Here is a 25,009-nt window from a genome sequence, read left to right as displayed (position 1 = left end):
CCAATCCGTTAGGGCAGGTATACTTATCTGGTCCTGAAGAAATGCCACTGACCCTCATGGCAATGAGGCATGGAACATATTGAACTCTATTCACTCTTGTTGAAGCTATCTTGGTACATTACTACCCAAGATAGCTCCCCTGTTTTTATCTTGTCAAGGGGACCACCTCATTAATAAATCTCACCCTGATACCCTTTAGGCTATTTAATCACCTGTGCAGCACCCTACACTTTTACTTCCCATCACCCACATTCATCAGAAGGCTAAGTTCAAGAGATCTCAGCAAAAGAGCCCCCATTGAGGAGAGGGGCCCGTTGGGCATTGCAATGCCGGGCCAACGAGGAGCAGCCCAATGATGAATCATGACACCCTTTTGTGTGTATGTTAGGGAATTCAGGTCTTGTTTCAGAGATTCTGCTCAGGAACAGAACTATGCTTAGATGCTTTTCACTAGTTTACAATAACATTAGGTAGGATGCCCAGAGTTTTTTGTTATTGCCCCTTAGTTTTCATTGAAGATTGATCCAAACTTCTTCTTAAGAAAAATGAACTGCACCCACCTGTTTGATTGGAGATGCTCCCAACAGGACAGTGCACACATGTGAAACAACAAATGGGGCGTCCAGCAATGCCGGACTTCCTGTATCCGGGAGCACAGCTCTCACTGCAGACTGACACAGGGACCTGTAAAGATAACAGAGGTGAATGTGCTTGTGAATCACTGCACTGCCCACATTAGGCTGTGGTGTTTCATCACTGTAGATCCGTAATGCATAGCTGACTTCCAAGCAGACCTCCCAGAATATCATGATTTTTAAGTTTGCAAATAACCATGAAATCAGCACTTTCGTTCAACGATTTTTACAAAAGTGTCCTCAATATTAAAAAGAAATAGTCATTAAAATAACCCGGCTAATCCTCCTTTTATTGGCACAGCGACGGATCACTAAAAGAATATCGATGTCAAAAATATAGAACTAAAAGAATATCGAGGTAAAAATATAGAATTAAAAAATGTCGAACTCCAATCTCCAAACAGGTATGTACAAAAATATTGAGTCAAAAATATCGATGTAAAAAATATAGTTAGTCAAAATATCTAATTTTTTTAAATGCTTTAAATTAATTAAAAATGAATGAAATAATAAATATAATTAACTTAAACATACTTAAAATACTTAAATAACCTTAAAATTAAGAAATAATTATTGTAAGTAAAAAAAAACATACACATTGATTTGTTAATACATATATATATATATATATTACCTACTGGCGGTCGCCAGTAGGTATATATAGTTAGGATTTTTTTTAAATAGGGATTTCTGAAAATTCTATGTTGAATAACTTTGGCGTTGATGGACGGAATTGGCTGAAATTTTCAGGAAAATGGCACATTTTGTCTCTGACCGTCCACTGAAAGTTTGGGGGGGTTTCGTCAAGTGGGGGCCGAGAAAAAAGGGGGGTCCCAAAACATGTTTTTAACATTGAGTTTTCCATAGGGTGGTTGGACTCACTTTTAGCCCGAACGGCTGAATGGATTTCCAACAAACTTGGCAAAATTGTAGGGACTGGTACCCCGATGTGCCTTTGCTGTGTCTCAAGATATATGCTGCAGTGGTTTTTACGAAAATTTACTTTGAAAAATATATATTGGGCTATATATATGTTGGAGCCCAAATGTAGCCCAATGTAGCCCAATGTAGCCCAAAGATGGCCACCAGAGACAAAAAAAACAAATGTAGCCAAATATCAGCCAGATGTAGCCCAACTATAGCCCAATGACAGAATGTCCCAGAGTGTTCTAAAGAACAACTAGAGCGCTAACAGTCTTACTTTTGACAAAAGTATGGCACACCTGAAGTCATCTTGATTGGAATAAAGTGTTAACACCTAAAACATTTAATTTGCAAAGGAACAAAATGAGGGGGTTCATTTTGCCATAGAAAATATGATTAGTGCTGAAGAAAGAAAAATTAGGGCACATTTTGAGTGACTTCTCAAATCCTCTTATATTTCATGAAAAAAATTCTGATATGCAGTCTCCCAAGATGGCCACCAGAGACAAAAGAGCCCAAATGTAGGCCAAATATCAACCAGATGTAGCCCAACTATAGCCCAATGACAGAATGTCCCAGAGTGTTCTAAAGAGCAACTAGAACGCTAACAGTCTTACTTATGACAAAAGTATGGCACACCTGAAGTCATCTTGATTGGAATAAAGTGGTAACACTTAATACATTTAATTTGAAAAGGAACAAAATGAGGGGTTTCATTTTGCCATAGAAATTTTATATATATATATATATATATATATATATATATATATATATATATATATATATATATATATATTACCTACTGGCGGTCGCCAGTAGGTATATATAGTTAGGATTTTTTCTCTATGGGATTTTTGAAAATTCTATGTCTAATAACTTTGGCGTTTGTGGACGGAATTGGCTGAAATTTTCAGGAAAATGGCACATTTTGTTTCTGAGCAGCCCTTGAAAATTTGGGGGGGGGTTCGTCAAGGGGGGGTCGAGAAAAAAGGGGGGTCCCAAAACGTGTTTTTAACATTGAGTTTTCCATAGGGCGGTTGGCCTCACTTTTAGCCCGAACGGCTGAATGGATTTGCACGAAACTTGGCAAAATTGTAGGGACTGGTAGCCCGATGTGCCTTTTGTAGGTCTCAATATATGTGCTCCAGTGGATTTTGAGAAATTAACGTTTAAAAAAAGATTTATATCTGTAACAGCGGACCTGGCAGCGTCCCAGGACGCGTACTTTACGCGCAACGGAGCTTTGTGAAGCGAAGCTGATTGGTTCTCCGGCGTCTGTCAACATTCCAAAAAGTCCGTAGCGGCCGCCATCTTGTCTCTCGGTAGGATCGAGAGACAAGAGGAGGTCAAAACAAAGGGGGAAATAACTATAAGGGGGAATAGTAGATCCTCGCTGACCCCCTAGGTTTGATGCGGAGGTTTTAAAAGGGCCCCGCGGGGCAAAAAAAAATAATAATAATAATAATCGAACGGCTGAATGGATTTGCACGAAACTTGGCAAAATATTAGGGACTGGTAGCCCGATGTGCCTTTGCTAGGTCTCAATATATGTGCTCCAGTGGATTTTGAGAAATTAACGTTCAAAAAAAGATATATATCTGTAACAGCGCTCCGCTTCGCGTAACGGAGGTTTGCGAAGCTGATTGGTCATTCTGTCACTGGGCTATAGTTGGGCTACATCTGGCTGATATTTGGGCTACATTTGTTTTTTTGTGTGTCTGGCGGCCATCTTTGGGCTACATTGGGCTACATTGGGCTTCATTGGGCTACATTGGGCTACATTTGGGCTCCAACATATATATAGGCCAATGTAGCCCAATATATATTTTTCAAAGTTAATTTTCGTAAAAACCACTGGAGCATATATCTTGAGACATAGCAAAGGCACATCGGGCTACCAGTCCCTACAATTTTGCCAAGTTTCGTGGAAATCCATTCAGCCGTTCGAGCTAAAAGTGAGTCCAACCGCCCTATGGAAATGAAGGAAATGAATGGGTAATTTGTAATTAGCAAATAGCTAATCGCAAACTAGGAATGGTAAAGAATCGCTATTTATTCCTTAAAGTTCGCTATTTAGGAAATGCAAAAAACTTTGATGATACATATGGCGGTTCATCTCTAACAAGATAAGAAGCATAGGGATACATTTATGATGACTGGCGCATCACCAGGGATGTGTTAGTCATTCTGTGCCGCTGTTCCGTCACCTATGGTGTGCTGCATTTACAATGCGGCGCATCATGGGGCAAAAACAGCACAGATGCGTGATGTATCTGTGCCGTAAAGGTGGCGCATTGCTGGAGTTGTATCGCAAGTGTGATGAAGCTCCAGCAAGGGTCGGGGGTGCCCCTGTCGCAGGGTTTCTGTTCTCACACAGAACTGTGGACAGAGGATTGGAACCTCGGCGAATTAGGGTGTCCCAAAACTCACGTTAGTAATCAAAAACTCCTTAGCAAGCTAGGTGTCACATTGGATATAACAAACTCTCAATGTTTAGACAATCCAGAATATGAACTTATAGTACCTCAGGATACGTGGAACTCATGAACAGTCGGTCGTTATATATTTCTTAGAAACCAGAACATGGAGTTAAGAAGAACACATGTGTATTTGAAATGTTTATTTACTAATGCCGTCTTCTCAGGCGTAGTATCTTAGATAATACAAGTACACATATTATCAGTAGCAAAATTACCAGCATAGTTACTAGTACATAAAAAGCGAATGGTGATAGTATGTTAACATGCTGTAAATGAATAAGAGTTAGCAACACTTATAAGCAGCCGCGGGCCGTGGAGGGAGTTACGGTGAGGCAGGGAGGCGGGGAGGGGGAGAAGCAGGGTGGAGAATACAAGTACACATATTATCAGTAGCAAAATTACCAGCATAGTTACTAGTACATAAAAAGCGAATGGTGACAGTATGTTAACATGCTGTAAATGAATAAGAGTTAGCAACACTTATAAGCAGCCGCGGGCCGTGGAGGGAGTTACGGTGGGGCAGGGAGGCGGGTAGGGGGAGGGGCAAGGTAGAGAGGGCTCCACCCTGCTTCTCCCCCTCCCCGCCTCCCTGCCTCACCGTAACTCCCTCCACGGCCCGCGGCTGCTTATATCTCACCCTCCCTAATACACATATTATATTATTTGCTAAGAAGGTCTCTTTGTGTTGGTTTAGGGCGTGCCCATACTTTAGTGTCTTAGATTTGAAGGAATCACATCAGCATACACCAGCTCTCTCTTCATGTGAACCGCATCAACTGTTGTGTATGTGTGTTCGGCAAAGCAATATAAAACCCGCCTCATGCCCAGAATTGGCAGAAGTTGCACTTATGTTATGAGTATGAAGTCGTGGAGATCAGACCTCATAACAATTCTGTATCGTGTTGTTCTTGAAACTTTAGCACTCGCTGTACAGATATAGTTTAACAAGCAAAGCAGATAGTAGAGCAATAACATATTATTCTCATGTAAACCACGATGAACTACTAGGTGGAAAGCTAAAGCAACAACTAAGTGTCGTGTGCAGAAGTTGCAAAAAAGGAAAAATGCCGTTTAAACCGGTAATGAGCCCATGCTAACTTAACACGGTGTAAAGATATCCAGGACCTAGATGACACCTCCCCATGATCCGGAAACGAACTGAATAAGATAATAGAAGTGCCATCTCATGAGAGCAGATTGCAAGTTTATATGTGGACGGTCCGCAAGGTAAAGCATTAAAAACTAGGAAAATGTAATGCTAAAGAAAAATAAAACAGCCAAGTACTTTATCGAGTCTTAAGCCAATAGGCAAGGTAAATAATAAAAACTTGACAAATAAGTCAATGAATTGTCAATGAAATGCTAGTACTCAGCATATCAAACATGAAAAAGGTCTATGACATAACTGTGTATGCAAAATAAGCTGCAACAGCCTCCAATAGGAAGTCACCGTCTTCATCTGAAAACAGTTCAGCCATCCAATTTAAAAGCGGTAAAGAACATACGTGCTCTCCCAGCACCGGATCCTCTATCACCATCAGAGGACAGCTCGGTGGGTTTTCAAGAAAGCTCTGTTCCAAGAAAGACTGTGCTGCCGCCAGTAAATTCCAGGGACCAAGTAGTCCATGCATCAATGCCACAGCCATAATCCTTTCGCCAGGACAAACCAACTCGTGAGTAATGATAGGAGTCATCAGCTGATTAAAGTCGACGTCAGGAGAAACCGGTCCGCAGAGACACAAATCAATGGCCCAATCGAAATCACAGGTCAGGCAGTGAAATACAGGCTGGACACAGGTGAAGTAGGAGAATCGAAAAGATAATCCATATGCCGTGCTTAATATCGCCAACGGCATTGTGCCATAATATTCTAGCATGCGATTGCGGAACAGTGTCAGCAGCTGCAGGGTGGGAGGTTGCATAGGAGGGACATCCATATTTAAAAATGTAAAAAAGCACAAGAGCGTCCGCTGGTAATGCAAGTAAAAATGCCAATCCACGAACCAGAGTGGAGAAAATAGAATGAAAGGAAGCAGGGATGACTCCAAAGATTTTCTCAAATGAAGTCACGAGACCACTGGTAACAACTTTAAAAAAGTGCGCCAGGGTCTTTGTGGAGGATGCGTTAAAGATAGTCGGAACCATGTTGCTGAAATTGAAAGGCAAATCTGAATTGAAAATGGTCTGCACCTCTGTACGGGTGTTCGCTATGTGAAGCACGAAAGTTTCACGGGCCGAACTCAAGGCCACCTCTCTCTGAGACAAAAGAGCTCTTATTCTTGCCATGCCATTGAAATCTGTCCCAAGGTTGGTATTTGTGGCCAGATTGAAAACTCCCTATGTTCATGTGTGGGAGGAAATAGAACATTTCTGCAGCAAATAACCCGTTCACTTACTGTTACGATAAAAGGAATACTTTTAATTAACTCAGAACAATCTTCATTATTGAGCATCAAATAACTACCATTTTCCAACAACTTGAACGTGGGGATGATAGCAGGAACTGGCGTGCCTTGCAACACGCAAGCCATATTTGGTCGGTGTTTGTTGCATGAACCGTGTAACTGTATGTGCCTACACATTAGTGAATGATCTGGCGTCTCAGTGCATTCCTCTCCATTCAGATAAACTTCTTGATCATCTTTGAAACATCTGTATGTGTATGGAAGCGACCAGACCTCATGAAGAAAAGCACTACCTAAAGGTTCATAACGACCTATTGGTATATATTTCATACAATTTGAAAACTTATATAAAGCAAAAGGCAGCGTTATTAAACCGTGGATAAGGCACGTTGCCAAAAAACCCGCAATCCTCTGCTGATGATGTCACTGAGCATGTCATGAATGATGTAATATGTGACATCATCAGCAGTGGATTACGGGTAATAGTATCTCTAGTTTACTCCCCTATAGCTGTCTTTCTTTTAACATAAGTGTCTGTTTCCTTCCCTTATACTTACTGTTTTTGGTTCGCTTCTGGTTCGCGTACCGGCGAGCGAACTGGGAAGCGAACTAAGAGAAATAGAGGTTGGCACAGTTCCAAATATTGTACCAATTTTTTAATAACGGGGAGGTAGTTCTGAAAAGAACTTTTTTTTTTATTGTTTTTGTTGTTTTATATTTTTTTTATTATTTTTCGGAACATTTTTTTACTTTTTTTGAATTTTTCTGAACAGTTTTATATTTTTTTGGGGTTTTCTTGGAGGGGGCAATGAAAACGATTCATTGTAAAGGGCTCAACAGGAGCAACAAAACAAAAAAAGAAGTATTTATTATTTTGGGCGTTTCGTACAAACTTGCATATGATAGTCAATAGCTCTGTTGATCAGAGTGATGCTTTTTTCTCCGTAGGAAATGAATCCATCGCAAAATACGCAGATGTGTTTTACTTCACCAAATTTCATTTGTATATTTGGCACCATCTCCCTGCCCTCTGGTCCCGTTACTTCCGGTACAACAGATCTTCTGGCCATAATAGGGAGATTATCTAGGTCGTTCCGAAACTGTGCAGCACTGTAGTTGTTAGGATGCCACCTAGTCATATGGCGATGCATTGTGTAGTTTTGTGGAAAAGTAAATTTTGCCATGTTCTGTGTCCCTACGTGTCCCCCATCTTATGTTATGTGTGCATGATTAATATGCATATGTATCCCCCATGTTTGATTAAAAGGCGCACTTACAGTTGTGTCTATCCCCAGTATGCCAGTTCCCAGTTCTCGTGAAAGCTATGAATATCAGGCCTATGTAAAGTTACGTTGCCACGTTTCTCAGTGTGCACGTTATTTCATTGAAAAGTCCCCGTTTCTAGGCTTCAAAAGGGCCCGGACACCAGATTCAGCTCCTGTCTCCTGAACCCTCGCTGAGGAGCGATACAGCCCCCACCTGTATCCTCGACCCTTCACTTACTTCCTGCCTCGCAGTGCCCGGCTCGGCCTGGCTCTGCCTACGAGTCTGCCAAGAGTATGTTATGATTCTAGTTATCAGTCCAGCCCTCCTTCTCTGCATTCCTAAGCTACTGAATCGCATCAATAGTTTCAGTCATCGTCTAGCCTTTACGTCTCCATGTAAGAGAAATACTGTATTTAATGGTCATTTAATATTCCTCAACACGCACTACATGTAGAATAATGCATGCTCCAGTCTTAGAGTCTGTTAGCCTCTCCCCTCCTGACTCTTAGTTTATATCAACATGTCCTCTAAACATTAGATACTAGATAGGATTTAGGTACATGTCGCCCTGACTCTCCAAACTTCAGTCTCTACTCCTAGCGCAGAGTTCATAGCCCCCAGCTTCTCCTAGTAACACGTCATTGTCAGTTTGCGCGCACCATTAGGTTAGAGGTCCCGGCTCCTTAGGTAGCCCCCTCCATGTTTCCGCCCCATTTATGACATATTCTGTTACGTTTACATCACATGTCTATGTATACGCCTCCTGTTACACCTACTTTCACCCTTATCTTTCGCGACCGCTATTGACCACACCCACTGCTCCGCCTATCATATGTATTGTAATGCAACTGTTTTAGTATATATGCTTGTACATTGTTATTAAAGTCAGCGCGCTCATTCCCTGTCCCCCCCCCCCTGCAGGGCCCTGCCATCCTGTTCCCGTGCAGGTTGTCCTGTTCCTGTCCTTTTATGCTGTATTAAACCTGCAAACTCCTACTACCTCGAATCTTGACTCTTATTTATTGAGCTATCTGTTATTGCTATGTCCAGTCAAACCTAGATCCGGTATTATTTATTTATATACCACATAATGGCGCCCGAATAGGGACTTGCCCTTTCCCCACGCGCCGGTGAAGCCACGCCGGCCCCCTGACCCTCTGCAGCCGTGACGGAACCATACCGTGCACGTGCAGATATTTCTGCTTCAAGTATCCCTCAGGCCCACGGAGGAGACGGAGGTGGCGGTCCAGCATCCAGACGAGGCGGTGGAGGAACGCGGCGAGTCCCGACCAGAGCCCAAGCCGAGAGTCCAAGGTCCGAGGTATCCGGAGGCCCACCCGTAACTGAAGCCCGAAGTTCGTCCGTCCGGCGTCGAAGCAGTCCAGTCCAGTCCGAGGCCTTCCGTTCTTGCTGCCCGGTGAGTACCGTTGCTGGGGTAGTATCTAGACAGGGTCAATCTAATTGACTCTGGTCCGTGGGTTTTGGTGGTACACAGACCCAAAACGAAGTGTCCACTTCGGTGGATGCGGGTCCTGACGTGTCTCTTTATGAGACCGGTAAGTTTCGTACTGTTTCAGCAGTGCATCTAGTTTCTGTTCTAGTCAGTTCTGTTCTCGAGAAGATTCATGTATTCTGTTTTCAGTATTCCAGGTAGTATTCTGTTCGAACTGTTATTTTAAATGTTCTTCATGTATTTTAATGTCGTGGTATGAAAGTGGTGTAATTATCGTGTTCATTGTGTATTGTATTGTGTCTAGATTACAGTTCAGTCATGCCCCTATTTTCTAAACTACGTCAGTTGAAAACTAGAAAAGGTCTGTTAGAAGCAGCAGTTCCTGTCCCGCCTAGGGACAGTCCAGGTCATTTTATGTATCAGAAGCATGGCATAAGTGCCATATTATATCTAGATTTATGGGTAGAGTATACCAAACAGTTAGAAGAAAAGTATAGATGGCCCGTATCAGGTACATGGGATGCCGAGTGCATCATGCGAGTAGAAGAAGCATTATGGAAAAAGAAAGCCAGACAGTCACAGAAAGATGCCATCGAGTTATGGCGCAAAGAATCTCATAAAAGAACCGAAAAAGAAATCAGAAAGTCAGAATTAAGTAGAGAATCCTTAGAACGAGCCCAAGAAAGGGAATTAATCGAGATAGGTGAACGAGTTAAAACCGAACAGTCAGACAGACAGAGGCATGCCCTCATTAAGGGTATGTATCCTCTTCTTGCCGAGGGCTTGCCAAAAGCGACCCCGGAGGCATCCAGGAATTTTCCGCCACCCTTAGTTCCGACCAAGCTACGTCACAAACCGACCGCAGCTGATATTTTTATTTCGTCCTATTTGGACGACCCAGTCCCAGAATATGCAAATCTTGTTCCGCCAGCTCCTGTAAATAATGTAAATCCTGCTCCTCCAGTCACCGGAGTACCTGCTACGGTACCCCCGGTCCAGCCCACATTACAATTTCCCGCCGCGCCAGCACGAAGAGTATCAGTCGACGATTCCAGTTTAGGGGCCGCAGGAGGAGGTCCTCCTGGTACCCCGCCGCCACACCAACGTGTAACGTTAGTCGAGTTACATGAATGTGCGTTACAGCGTACGCCCAAATACAAGTCCGTTGCAGATATCCGACGAGCCCTTACTGAATGCCGCTATGATCCAGTTGCAGGTGATGATAGTACAGTTATATATTCCATCCGTGTAGGACGGGTGACCGGGTATTTGGACACCCTACCGAATATGAAAGAAGATCTAGACAGAATATATCGTTTCATCCGTACAGGGGATGATCCAGAAAGTATTGGCGAAGCCATGTCTCAAAGGAAAGCTGAGATCCAGCTCATGTTATTAAAGTTTCTGATTAATTGTTTATTAAGGGAACAAGATTATCCGACCAAAGATCCGGCTGAAATGAGAATCCTGACAAGGTGGAGTGATAATATAGCCGAGGGTAAACACAGAACTATCAGTAGTATAGAGAGTATGTACAAGAGAATTCGTAAAGAAATAATAAAGTTACACGAACAACGTAAAGCAGCACAAGTAAGCGAGAAAGAAAATGACTCTTCTACTGAAGAGGTAGAGGACGAGAATCCCGCCAGAATAGCGTATGTAGGTAGAACTAGACTTTCCGACCGACATTCACGTCTAGACTACAAGAAAACTGTTCCTCATCCAGCACCAGAGCAAGGTTCTCTAGAACAAGTATTTCAAGCTACCGATCACATTCTGAAATCACGAATCGGTTATAGTGAGTTAAGTACTATGCATGAACAAGAACTAGCCCGATCAGCAGTCCGATGGATTACTGATTCTACCACTTTTCCAGACGAAATAGTGGCTCAATGTTTCTGAAACTGCCCCCAGCCGAGCAACGACTGGTGGGTATGTATATGATCCAGCACCTCATTACTCTGTATGAGGGTCAACACTCTGATCCAGGTCCGTTACATGATGTCCTGAACGAGTTACTCCAGTATAGATGGAAAGGTCTAGGTACCGATTTAATTAGTGTTATTCTAGAACAGCGCCACAAATATAGAACGTTCCTGAACCCGCATTTTGTTCATGTTTCACCTCCAGAAAGTAAACCCTTTTATATAGATAGACAGAATCCGTTACGAGAAGTACACCCAGTCAGGACAGCAGATGGTGAAATGCAAAGAGTGTTTGTTTACACCCCGATTACAAAGATGGAACTCTTAGAGATGAAGAAATTAATTCCCTGTCATGACAAAGATCCAGCAGGGTTCCACCGAGAATTAAAAGACATGCTCCGTATGGGAGAATACACGTATCCAGATATTATTAAAATGCTAAAGGTCCTGTTGCCCGCAGGGGTATATGAAAAACTCAAGGAAAAAGAATGGGAGGTGGGAGAGAAAAAGATCGATTGGGCAGTTCTAGAAGCTGAAGATAAGATACGAGTACCAGGTACCGGTCTTGGAGAGAAATGTAAAGAATTACCAGAATTGTTAATACAAGTTTTGCCAAGATTATTAGCCACTAAAAAGGAAGACTGGGATGCAATCTCAGCCTGTAAACAGAAACAAGACGAAGATACTAGTGATTTTTATTCTAGATTTGAGAAATGCTTTATTATAAACAGTGGCCTCAAGACGAGTAGCGAGTCATACCCTCATCTTTTTGTTACTAAATTAGTCGAGAATTCAAGTCCACAAGTTAAGAATCAAGTTTTGAAAGTCGAAAGTACCTGGCAAGCTAATACCCCGTCCCAGATGTTACAGATGCTTCAGTATCACCAGAATAGAATCAGAGAAGAGCAAGAACACGAGAGAAAACGTATGAAAGACACGAAAATGAAAGTACTAGTTGCACAATCTGTTCCACAAGACAGTCAGAAGAGGGGTACGAATCAAGCCAGTCATCCTGCAGCTCCCGTTAAAGGGACCTGCAATTATTGTAAACAGCCAGGTCACTATATAAACGAGTGTGCAGTTCTGAAACATAATATAGCTACTGGTAAGACTAAAAAAAGACCACGTCCGCCTAGGCAAGAACAAGTTTCACAGACTTCTCAGCCACAGAATGCACAACAGACAGTTTCAGCACCGCAGCCTATTGCTGCAACACAGCATGTTACACAGCAGATGTACCAGTATGCTCAGACAGAGTATCCAGAGTATCAGCCATATTCATGAAACAGCCTAGAGAGGGAGGTAGGCTTGCCTCTCATCGAGATTCCTGTAGATCAAGAAGGTCCCTATGTTCACAGTCAAGTATTAGGGAAAGACAGAAAGTTTCTGATTGATACAGGGGCAAGTAGGACCACCATCAGTCACGCCGAAGTTCCAGGGGCTCCGCTCTCAGGCTCTAGAAATGTTTCCCTTGGTTTTTCAGGAAAGCCTATTGTAAACGAGATATCTAAACCAGTTACTCTAGAAGTAGGTCCATTGTCCCGCACTACTGATCTGTTACTTACGAAGTCATGTCCAGAAAATCTGTTAGGTATTAAAACACTGAAAGAATTAGGTGCAGTCATATGTTGTTCCCCAGAAGGAATACGACTGTTCTTACGTGACTTCAAGGGTCACTATGTATTACGAGATTTTGATCCGAGATTGTCCAATGTTCCGCAGCATCTATGGGCGCAAGGTCCAACTGATGTAGGTTATATGCAAATCACACCCCATCGTGTGACTCTCAAACCAGGTGTAGTGTTACCACGAATCAGACAGTACAGATTGCCACCTGAGGCTGTAGCAGCCTTATCCAAAATTATTGACGAGCTCATCGCTCAAGGAGTAGTTGTAGAAACTGACTCCAATGTATGTAATTCTCCGATCATTCCAGTCATGAAACGTACTGATCCAAATGCACCCCCAGTATATCGATTAGTGATTGACCTTCGAGAACTTAATAAATGTATTATTCCCCAGTACCCAGTTGTCCCAGATATCTCTTCCCTATTGACAGCCATTGATTCCGAAGCCTCATTTTTTACAGTCATAGACCTCAAGAACGCGTTTTCAGTGTCCCCATTCATCCAGACAGCCAGTTTCTTTTCGGATTTTGTTTAAATGGAAGGAGCTATATGTTCACACGAGCTCCTCAAGGTTTCACAGAAAGTCCTAGTATTTACAGTCAAGCACTTAAGAGACAACTAGACAATATTCACATGCCAACTGACACTGCCCTGCTCCAGTATGTCGATGATCTACTGATCACAGCCCGTTCTGAACGTGCTTGCGAGCGAGCATCACTTACAGTCTTGTATTTCTTAGCCGAGATGGGGCACAAGGTGTCCCCTTCGAAGCTTCAATTCTGTGTCCAGCAAGTGATCTACTTAGGCCACTTACTGTCCAAGTGGGGTAGGCAGTTGACACCAGACCGTATCCAGTTAATAGCGAGTCTTCCTCAGCCCAAGACACAGAAGGAGGTACGTGCTTTTATCGGCCTTACTTCTTATTGCAGACAATGGATTCCTCAGTATGCATTTCTAGCCAAGCCACTGATACAGTTAACGACACAGGAGGCAGCCGTATCGACTGTCCTCCCTTGGACATCTGAACATACACTTAGTTTTAATGAGTTAAAGAAAGCCTTATGCCAAGCTCCAGTTCTAGCTACACCGAACTACAGTAAGCCTTTTACACTTTTCGTCACTGAACGGGAAGGTACAGCATTATCTGTTCTCACACAAGATCAAGCAGGACAATACAAGCCCTGTGCTTATTTTTCGAGCACACTAGATCCTGTAGCCCAGGCTCTGCCTGCGTGCCTCAAGTCAGTTGCAGCCACAGCACTAGCTATCAGACAAAGTGATTCCATAGTATTAGGACATTCCTTGACAGTACAAGTTCCACACTCTGTGGAAGTTCTTTTAAACCGAACACAGACTCAGCACTTGACAATTGCACGTTTAACAGGTTATGAATTGACACTGTTCCAGCCACACATAGAAATCAGACGCTGCAACGTTCTAAATCCTGCTACACTGTTACCGTCAGTTAATTCGAATCCTGCCACACACGACTGTGTGGAAGTAGTTAACACTATGACTAAGCCAAGACAAGATCTGACAGATATTCCATTACCAGATCCCGACCTGACACTTTATGTGGATGGTTCATGTATGAGAACAAGTACAGGAGAACTAGTAGCCGCGTATGCAGTGACTACAGACACTGAAGTTATAGAAACACACCGTATTGACACCCTGTCTGCTCAAGCAGCAGAGCTAGTTGCTCTGACCCAAGCCTGCATACACGCCAAGAACCTGAAAGTTAATGTTTACACAGATTCACGTTACGCATTCGGAGTCGTACACGACTTTGGAGTGCTCTGGCAGGAGAGAGGTTTCATGACCTCTCATGGAACCAAGATTCAGCATGGTCTCCTTATTCAAGCTCTGTTAGATGCCATACACTTACCGACATCTATTGCTATCATGAAATGCAAAGCACATACGAAAGTTACTGGCACTATTTCTCAAGGTAATGATCTAGCAGATCGCACAGCCAAGCTTACAGCACAGACTCCAGACATTCCAGTTAATCCAACACAGACACATACTCCAGATCCGACTACCTGTATGACAGTTAAGGACCCCACTCAAGATGTCATAGATATCCAGTTACATGCTACTCCCGATGAAATCAAGAAATGGTCCGAACAAGGAGGGGTCCAGACAGATCAGGGATGGGTAACGAAGGGTAAAGCCACATGGTTTCTCCCCGACTCTATGGTTCAAGTCATTATCAATACCGCACATAGTCCAGCACATTTAGGAGAAAAAGCTATGTTAGATAGTATCCAGAATATTTGGTTCAATAAGCATTTACGAGCTGCAGCCAAGCAGAAAGTCCGTACCTGTATGATATGTTGCCAGTTCAATCCAGGTAAAAGTGTCCCGGTGGAACAAGGTGGATTCCAACCTCCTGACCACCCTTTTGAAGTCCTCCAGATGGATTATATTCAGATGGAGCGATGTCGAGGTTTCAAGTATGTCCTTGTAGTTGTATGCGCTTTGTCCAGGTGGACAGAGGCATATCCAGTCCCAGATTACACAGCCACGACCACTGCCAAGCAGTTGGTTCGTGAATTCTTCCCCCGTTACGGACTCCCTAGGGTCGTGTATTCTGACAACGGCCAGCCATTCTCATCTGAGCTCATGAAACACGTTTCCCTTTTGTTAGGGTACCAGTGGAAGTTCCATTGTGTACGCCATCCTGAAGCAGCCGGTCTAGTAGAGAGACATAATCAGACCCTGAAAATCCGCATTGCTAAAATATGTAAAGAGAAAGGTGTGGACTGGCTAGTAGCTCTGCCAGTCGCTTTGTTTTATTTGCGCATGGTCGCACATTCCAGATCAGGTCTGTCCCCGTACGAGGTCGTATTCGGCCGCCCCCCTAACATGTGGGGTACACCTAGACCTCAAAGTATTACAGATGTTTCAAGTAATATGCTGACAGATTACCTAGCTTCCTTGATGTCTGCCCTACACTCTTGTCGTTCACAGGTTGCCGCCGCATTTCCAGACAATACCGAGGTGGCACCGCATGACATCGTTCCCGGAAGTTTGGTTCTTGTAAGGAACTTTGATCGTTCAAGTCCGCTGGAGCCCCGCTGGAAGGAGCCCAAGCAGGTCCTCCTGGCCACCCGTACTGCCGTCAAGCTGGAAGGCAGGAAGGGCTGGGTCCACCTGTCTCGTGTGAAAAATTTTTATGGACTAAAGACTGTTTCAAAGAACATTTCCGAGGATTTTAAGGATTGCCAAAGTACTATTCTCAAGGACTGTCCCGCAAAAGACAATGATACAGATCCCTCCCTGTTAGAGAAAACTCCGCAGCAGGAGTATAAGAAAAAATTAAGGTCTAGTAAAATAAGTCAGCCAGTTTGATTGTCTAAGTCCTCCCCTAGGTGAAACGGTTAGACCGGTTTCTGACATGTATATAATAGACCCCCACAGAGAGAGAGTTAGTGAGAACTCTAAAAGTTGCACTATTATTTTATGTTTTCTGCTATATCTCAGCCTTATGATTACCTGCATAAGTTATGCATTTTATTTGTGTTTTCCAGTTTCTAATGTAAATAAGTCTGCTAATGTTACAGTAGAGCACACGTTTAGTGATCTACCTCCTCATGAACTCTCATATCGTCTTGCTATGCGTAATAATTCCTTTATCCGCATGTTACATTATTCACACCAGACCAGCAATGCCACTAATTGTTGGGTGTGTGGTCGACTCCCCCCTTTCCAGACACCGAAGGGAGTTCTGCCACTCTTTCCTTATCCATTTTCACATAATGGTTCGTGTGGAGCATGGTCCACGTTAACGTCATCCTCAACAGATATGTCTTTTCTTAACAGTACATGTTTTCCAGACAAGCAAGGTCTTCCCCACAGAACAGGGTTAGATCTAGAAAATGAAGTTTATAATTTGGGTAATTATTCTTCGAATTTTATGGTCCTGAATGTTCAGTCTGATACTACTCCAGACTTACCTGCTATGTCAGTATTACCAGTCAAAGGTGAATTATGTGTCCAAAAGAATGGTTCCGTACATGTAGGCCATAGTGATTGTACAACTATTGTCAAGTATAGTGACAGTAGGAAATCTATTTTCAAAGCTTCACGTCATTCTTATTTTGTTTGTGGTCAGATTGCATATGTTCGTCTGCCCCTCGATTGGGAGGGAACCTGTTATATTGCCTTCCTACTGCCACCAGTTTTCCTAGCCCCACCTGACTATCATAGGAATTCCCACCTAGTACATATCAGACACAAGAGAGACCTCCCGATTGTCGATTATACTGAAACTGCTCTAGAACAATACATAGATATCAATAAAGGTGTCTTCCCCTATTTAGGTACTGTCGTGAGTAGTAAACTGATACGTAGATTAACGAGAACCCTTGAAGCAGTAGTGATTGAGACTACTTCTGCTCTAGGTAACTTAACCGAAGAGCAATCCTTTATGAGAATTGTCGTGCTCCAGAATCGTCTCGTCCTTGACGTCATACTGGCCGATAGGGGCGGGGCATGTAGAGTCATCGGATCTAGTTGCTGCATTTTCATTCCTAATAACGCACCGTCTGTTTATTCAGCTATTACCAGACTCCATAAAATTGCCCATATGTTACACCAAGATCCAGGCACCTGGACATGGTCCGGTTGGTTCTGGAATATAATTTCCGCCTGGGGATGGAAAGTATTGTCATTTCTGGGTATTGCAGTAGCGATCATATTCAGTTGCTGCCTCTGTATACAATGTGGCCCTGCGATTTGCGGCATTTGTGCTACCTCTTGTATTCCTAGTCCCAAGTCCCGTTCTAAATCCCGTTCCAAGAAAATTCGAGACGAACAAATGATACTGTATGAAATGATAGATGGTATCATGAATATTGATGTTTCCTGATGGAAACGTAGTGACAAGGAGGGAATGTGGAAAAGTAAATTTTGCCATGTTCTGTGTCCCTACGTGTCCCCCATCTTATGTTATGTGTGCATGATTAATATGCATATGTATCCCCCATGTTTGATTAAAAGGCGCACTTACAGTTGTGTCTATCCCCAGTATGCCAGTTCCCAGTTCTCGTGAAAGCTACGAATATCAGGCCTATGTAAAGTTACGTTGCCACGTTTCTCAGTGTGCACGTTATTTCATTGAAAAGTCCCCGTTTCTAGGCCTCAAATGGGCCCGGACACCAGATTCAGCTCCTGTCTCCTGAACCCTCGCTGAGGAGCGATACAGCCCCCACCTGTATCCTCGACCCTTCACTTACTTCCTGCCTCGCAGTGCCCGGCTCGGCCTGGCTCTGCCTACGAGTCTGCCAAGAGTATGTTATGATTCTAGTTATCAGTCCAGCCCTCCTTCTCTGCATTCCTAAGCTACTGAATCGCATCAATAGTTTCAGTCATCGTCTAGCCTTTACGTCTCCATGTAAGAGAAATACTGTATTTAATGGTCATTTAATATTCCTCAACACGCACTACATGTAGAATAATGCATGCTCCAGTCTTAGAGTCTGTTAGCCTCTCCCCTCCTGACTCTTAGTTTATATCAACATGTCCTCTAAACATTAGATACTAGATAGGATTTAGGTACATGTCGCCCTGACTCTCCAGACTTCAGTCTCTACTCCTAGCGCAGAGTTCATAGCCCCCAGCTTCTCCTAGTAACACGTCATTGTCAGTTTGCGCGCACCATTAGGTTAGAGGTCCCGGCTCCTTAGGTAGCCCCCTCCATGTTTCCGCCCCATTTATGACATATTCTGTTACGTTTACATCACATGTCTATGTATACGCCTCCTGTTACACCTACTTTCACCCTTATCTTTCGCGACCGCTATTGACCACACCCACTGCTCCGCCTATCATATGTATTGTAATGCAACTGTTTTAGTATATATGCTTGTACATTGTTATTAAAGTCAGCGCGCTCATTCCCTACCCCCCCCCCCTGCAGGGCCCTGCCATCCTGTTCCCGTGCAGGTTGTCCTGTTCCTGTCCTTTTATGCTGTATTAAACCTGCAAACTCCTACTACCTCGAATCTTGACTCTTATTTATTGAGCTATCTGTTATTGCTATGTCCAGTCAAACCTAGATCCGGTATTATTTATTTATATACCACAGTTTCCGAAACTGTATTTTTTCTCGGTTCCTCTGGACAGTCTATCTTGACATATAAGGCAAGTTACGTATCTTGCATTTACTTTTTTCTGACCTTTGGGAATTTTAAAAAATTGCCAAATGAAGTTTTCTTTCCGGTGAGACGTCCTGGGCTGCTCAGGCAAAAACTGCCTCTCTTCGTGCTCGTCGTCCTGTTCCTCTTCTTCTTCTTCTTGTTGAATTATAACTTGAGCAGGTGGTCCACTCTTCCTTGGATGTGGTGGAGGTGGTGGGGAAGCACCAGCTGAAGCTACTAAAGAAGCCATTGCTCAGTGATAACAAAGGGTCTTTCTCTCACAATGATGAAAGTCAGAGTGAGGAAAGAAGGAGGGATTTTCATCATTTGGGAAAAACAAGAGTTCTCAACCAATCAAAAGTGTTCATTTTAGATTATATGACCTAGTCTTACATCATTAGGAAACCAAAAGTGAAATGAACCAATGAAAAGTGTTATTACCAAGTCACATGACTTGCTGTGTTTACGTTAAGCGCTTTGCAGGGCCTCCCGGTTTGCTTCCAGAAACCTGCGCTTTGCGACTCGCTTCGCGTACCAGTTCACTAACGTAGCACGTCATATGACGTATCACGCGACAACGTGAAACGTCATGCGGACGGGAGGCGTCACAATGTTGTTTTCTAACGCGGCACTTGCGGTAAAGAAACGTTTACCGGCTCGCGGTCTATTTCGCGGCATCAAGGTCAGCTAACGGGAAGCTTCCCGATTCGCGAAGCGGGAACGAAGAAAAAAAAATATTTAAAAAAAAAATTATTCATAAACATATAAAATATATTTTTGGATTTAAAGAAGAATACATTTTACAGCTACAGATATTAGCTGTTAAAAAACCAATGAAATTCACAGAAAAAACCATAGGTTATAGACCATATATAGTTAGGAATTAGCATTTACAAAACCTTGAAAATTCACTGAAAAAACCATAGGTTATAGACCATATATAGTTAGGAATTAGCATTTAGAAAACCTTATTTTACTCACACAAAACCATTGAAATTCCATATATAGTTAGTTGCACTAACTATATATCGCGCACCCGCAATCCACTGCTGATGATGTCACATATTACATCATTCATGACATGGTCAGTGACATCACTGATGACATCACTGATGACATCTCAAATGACATCACTGATGACATCACTGATGACATATCATTTGACATCAATGACCACATCACTGATGATATCATTCATGTGACAATACAATGCATCTCCTCACATTTTAATATAACCTCTGTTTCACCCAGTGTTAAAAAGAGAGTATAATTTTTGAAACCATTGACACACCAATACTAGTTACTACATACGCACTCACTGATTGCTACGTCTACACACACCTTCACTCATTCACCCATACAATCATTCATACATACAATCACTCATCTTTACAACACTATCATATGCACTCATACACCTATACAGACACTCACAGTCTGCCACTCATCCATGGAGTTACTCACACACCTAGTCAGTCCTGTAAAGAATCAATGACACTTCCATTTTCTTGTCTATACAGTTAAACATAGAGCACCTTACATTTTCAAACATATACTAACACATACTTACCTTCTTATACAATCATTGATACAAGTACAGATTGATCTGCACAGAGTCACACACCTCCCAGCTAGCCACACACACACTCAGTCTCCCATACAAATACTTGGGCAATCAATCAATAACCCATATAGTTACTCATATAGCTACTGATCAACACATGCAGCAGTTTACAGAACAACAGACATAATGATGCACAAATTAAGACAGTTTAGTCACTAACCCATGCAGTCAGTGAGACACATTTAATCACTCACTCATACAGTCAGTCATGCACCTACTAAATCCTTCGTCCAGACACTTACACATCCACTCATTCTTCAATATGTAAGACATATTTAAACTTTATAGAAACAAAAAATCACTGGATGTTGTTATCAGTGATGTCATCAGTGATGTCACTGACCATGTCATGAATGATGTAATATGTGACATCATCAGCAGTGGATTGCGGGTGCGCGATATATAGTTAGTGCAACTAACTATATATGGAATTTCAATGGTTTTGTGTGAGTAAAATAAGGTTTTCTAAATGCTAATTCCTAACTATATATAGTCTATAACCTATGGTTTTTTCAGTGAATTTTCAAGGTTTTGTAAATGCTAATTCCTAACTATATATGGTCTATAACCTATGGTTTTTTCTGTGAATATATATATATATTCACTGAAAAAACCATAGGTTATAGACCATATATAGTTAGGAATTAGCATTTACAAAACCTTGAAAATTCACAGAAAAAATCATAGGTTATAGACCATATATAGTTAGGAATTAGCATTTTAAAAAACCTTTTTTTACTCACACAAAACCATTGAAATTCCATATATAGTTAGTTGTACTAACTATATATCGCGCACCCGCAATCCACTGCTGATCATGTCACATATTACATCATTCATGACATGGTCAGTGACATCACTGATGACATCTCAAATGACATCACTGATGACATCACCGATGACATCTCAAATGACATCACTGATGACATCACTGATGACAACATCCAGTGACTTTATGTTTCTGTAAAGTTAAAATATGTCTTACATATTGAAGAATGAGTGGATTTATAAGTGTCTGGATGAAGGATTTAGTAGGTGCATGACTGACTGTATGAGTGACTGATTAAATGTGTCTCACTGAGTGCATGGGTTAGTGACTAAACTGTCTTAATTTGTGCATCATTATGTCTGTTGTTCTGTAAACTGCTGCATGTGTTGATCAGTAGCTATATGAGTAACTATATGGGTTATTGATTGGTTGCCTTAGTATTTGTATGGGAGACTGAGTGTGTGTGTGGGTGGCTGGGAGGTGTATAACTCTGTGCATAGATGTGTGAGCAGTTGATTCACTAGATGTATGGGTTCAAAAGTGCATGTGGAAACAGCTGTATGGGCGGTTGACTGTGTGCATGAGTGTATTGGTGAGTGAATGGATATCTCAGTGCTACATGTCAAAGTAAGTACATATGTAAAACACAGTACATGTGAGAGTTGACATATATAAATAACTATGCATAAGAGCCAGTGAATGTGTGAGTGGCTGTATGGATCATTGTGAACTTGTATCAGGGATTGTATAAGAGAGTAAATATGTGTTAGTATATGTTTGAATAAGTAAGGTGTGTATAACTGTATAGTTGAGGAAATGGAGGTGTGATTGATTCTTTGCATGACTGACTAGGTGTGTGAGTAACTCCATGGATGAGTGACAGTCTGTGAGTGTCTGTTTACATTGAGTGTATCTAAGGTTATATTAGAGTCTGAAGAGGTTCATCGTATTATCACATGAATAATGTCATCAGTGATGTCATCAGTGATGTCTTTTGAGATGTGATCAGTGATGTCATCAGTGATGTCATCAGTGATGTTATTTGAGATGTCATCAGTGATGTCATCAGTGATATCATCAATGATGTCATTTGAGATGTCATCAGTGATGTCATCAGTGATGTCACTGACCATGTCATGAATGATGTAATATGTGACATGATCAGCAGTGGATTGCGGGTGGGCGATATATAGTTAGTACAACTAACTATATATGGAATTTCAATGGTTTTGTGCGAGTAAAAAAAGGTTTTTTAAATGCTAATTCCTAACTATATATGGTCTATAACCTATGTTTTTTTCTGTGAATATATATATATATAAACGTAATATTAATAACAAAATTACAATATTTTTACAGTAGCATAGCGGAAAGGGTAAAAATTACTATTTCCACTCCAGTGAGTGCAACAGTAGGGAAAGCGTTGGATAGCGGGAGGATAAAAATTACTATTCGCACTCCAGAGAGTGCAGCAGTAGAGAAAGCGTTGGATAGCGTAGGGGTACAAATTACTATTCCCACTCCAGAGAGTGCAAGAGTAGGAAAAGCGTTGGATAGCGTAGGAGTAAAAATTACTATTCCCACTCCAGAGAGTGCAACAGTAGGGAAAGCGTTGGATAGCAGAAGGGTAAAAATTACTATTCACACTACAGAAAGTGCAACAGTAGGGAAAGCGTTGGATAGCGTAGGGGTAAAAATTACTATTCTCACTCCAGTGAGTGCAGCAGTAGGGAAAGCGTTGGATAGTGGGAGGGTAAACATTACTATTCCCACTCCAGAGAGTGCAACAGTAGGGAAAGTGTTGGATAGTGTAGGGGTAAAAATTAGTATTCCCACTCCAGAGAGTGCAACTGTAGGGAAAGCGTTGGATAGCGTAGGGGTAAAAGTTACTTTTCCAACTCCAGTGAGTGCAACAGTAGGGAAAGCGTTGGATAGCGGGAGGGTAAAAATTACTATTCCCACTCCAGAGAGTGCAACAATAGGGAAAGTGTTGGATAGCGTAGGGGTAAAAATTACAATTCCCACTCCAGAGAGTGCAACAGTAGGGAAAGCGTTGGATAGCGTAGGGGTAAAAATTACTATTCCAACTCCAGAGAGTACAACAGTAGGGAAAGCGTTGGATAGTGGGAGGGTAAAAATAACTATTCCCACTCCAGAGAGTGCAACAGTAGGGAAAGTGTTGGATAGCGTGGGATAAAAATGACTATTCCCACTCCAGAGAGTGCAACAGTAGGGAAAGCGTTGGATAGCGTAGGGCTAAAAATTACTATTCTCGTTCCACAGAGTGCAACAGTAGGGAAAGCATTGGATAGCGTGGGATAAAAATGACTATTCTCACTCCAGAGAGTGCAACAGTAGGGAAAGCGTTGGATAGCGAAGGGGTAAAATTACTATTCCCATTCCAGAGAGTGCAACAGTAGGGAAACGTTGGATAGCGTGGGGGTAAAAATTGCTATTCCCACTCCAGAGAGTGCAACAGTAGGGAAAGCGTTGGATAGCATGGGGTAAAATGTACTATTCCAACTCCAGTGAATGCAACACTAGGGAAAGCGTTGGATAGCGGGGGCGGGGTAAAAACTACTATTCCCACTCCAGAGAGTGCAACAGTAGGGAAAGCATTGGATAGCAGCAGGGTTAAAATTACTATTCCAACTCCAGAGAGTGTAACAGTAGGGAAAGCGTTGGATAGAGTAGGGGTAAAAATTACTATTCCCACTTCAGAGAGAGCAACAGTAGGGAAAGCGTTGGATAGCGTAGGTGTAAAAATTACTATTCCCACTCAAAAGAGTGCAACAGTACGGAAAGCATTGGATAGCGTAGGGTTAAAAATTACTATTCCCACTCCAGAGCTAGCAACAGTAGGGAAAGTAAAGATTTAATATATTAATAACAACCAATTAAATATCAATACCAAGAAAATAATAATTAAAATATATTACCAATTTAATATTATATAATAATTAATCAATTACAAATACAAAATAATATTAATAAATACAAATAATTACCTATTAATACAAATTAATTACCAATGAATTAATACATTAAAAATAAATACCAATTAATAAATAAAAATGATTTACTTAATTACAATTACATTACTTCCCACCCCTATTCCCCTATAAACCCACAACCCACTACAGAAAATAAATTAATAAAATTAACTTAATTATCAAATAATCAATTAATAAAAATAAATTACCAAATAAAAATGTATTAATTAATAATTAATTAACAATTCAAACTGAATACAAATAAATAAATTAACATATTTAATTAATTACAATTAAATTACTTCCCACCCTATTCCCCATAAACCCACAACCCGCTACCAAAAAATAAATTAATAAAATTAGCATAATTATCAATCAATAAATTAATAAACAATAATTACCAATTAAACACTAATAAATTACCAATTAAAAAATAATTAACAATTAATTCAAAATAAATACCAATTAAAAAATGTACATACTTAATTAATTACAATTAAATTACTTCCCACCCTATTCCCCTATAAATCCACAACCCTCTAGGAAAATAAATTGCGATTTTCAATGGGTTCGCAAATTGTGAGGCTCATTAATATTAATGAGCCTCTTGCAGTTTTCCAGCCCATTGGGAATGACAGGCCTTCCCAGGGATGGTGGCCTGCTGGGCTCAGCAGACCACCATGTCTGGGACTACTTTGAAATAAAGCATTTTTTTTTTAATGTAGCCTTAAAGAAAACAGGAGCATTTAAAAATAATGAAA

The 25,009-nt window shown here is 41.6% G+C and overlaps 1 protein-coding gene across 1 annotated transcript in view; it reads right to left on the bottom strand.

Moving 5' to 3' along the window:
- LOC144783904 (extracellular calcium-sensing receptor-like) overlaps positions 1–25,009 on the bottom strand; it is a 149,597-nt gene that overhangs the window by 7,064 nt on the left and 117,524 nt on the right. The window contains exon 5 of the mRNA XM_078662644.1: positions 561–684. Coding sequence (XP_078518770.1) covers positions 561–684 — 124 coding nt within the window. The remainder of the gene's footprint in view (positions 1–560; positions 685–25,009) is intronic.

This window comes from Lissotriton helveticus, chromosome 10 (assembly GCF_964261635.1).
Source record: "Lissotriton helveticus chromosome 10, aLisHel1.1, whole genome shotgun sequence".
In the NCBI taxonomy this organism is placed as follows: Eukaryota; Metazoa; Chordata; class Amphibia; order Caudata; family Salamandridae; genus Lissotriton; species Lissotriton helveticus.
This window is presented reverse-complemented; position numbering and strand designations above follow the sequence as displayed.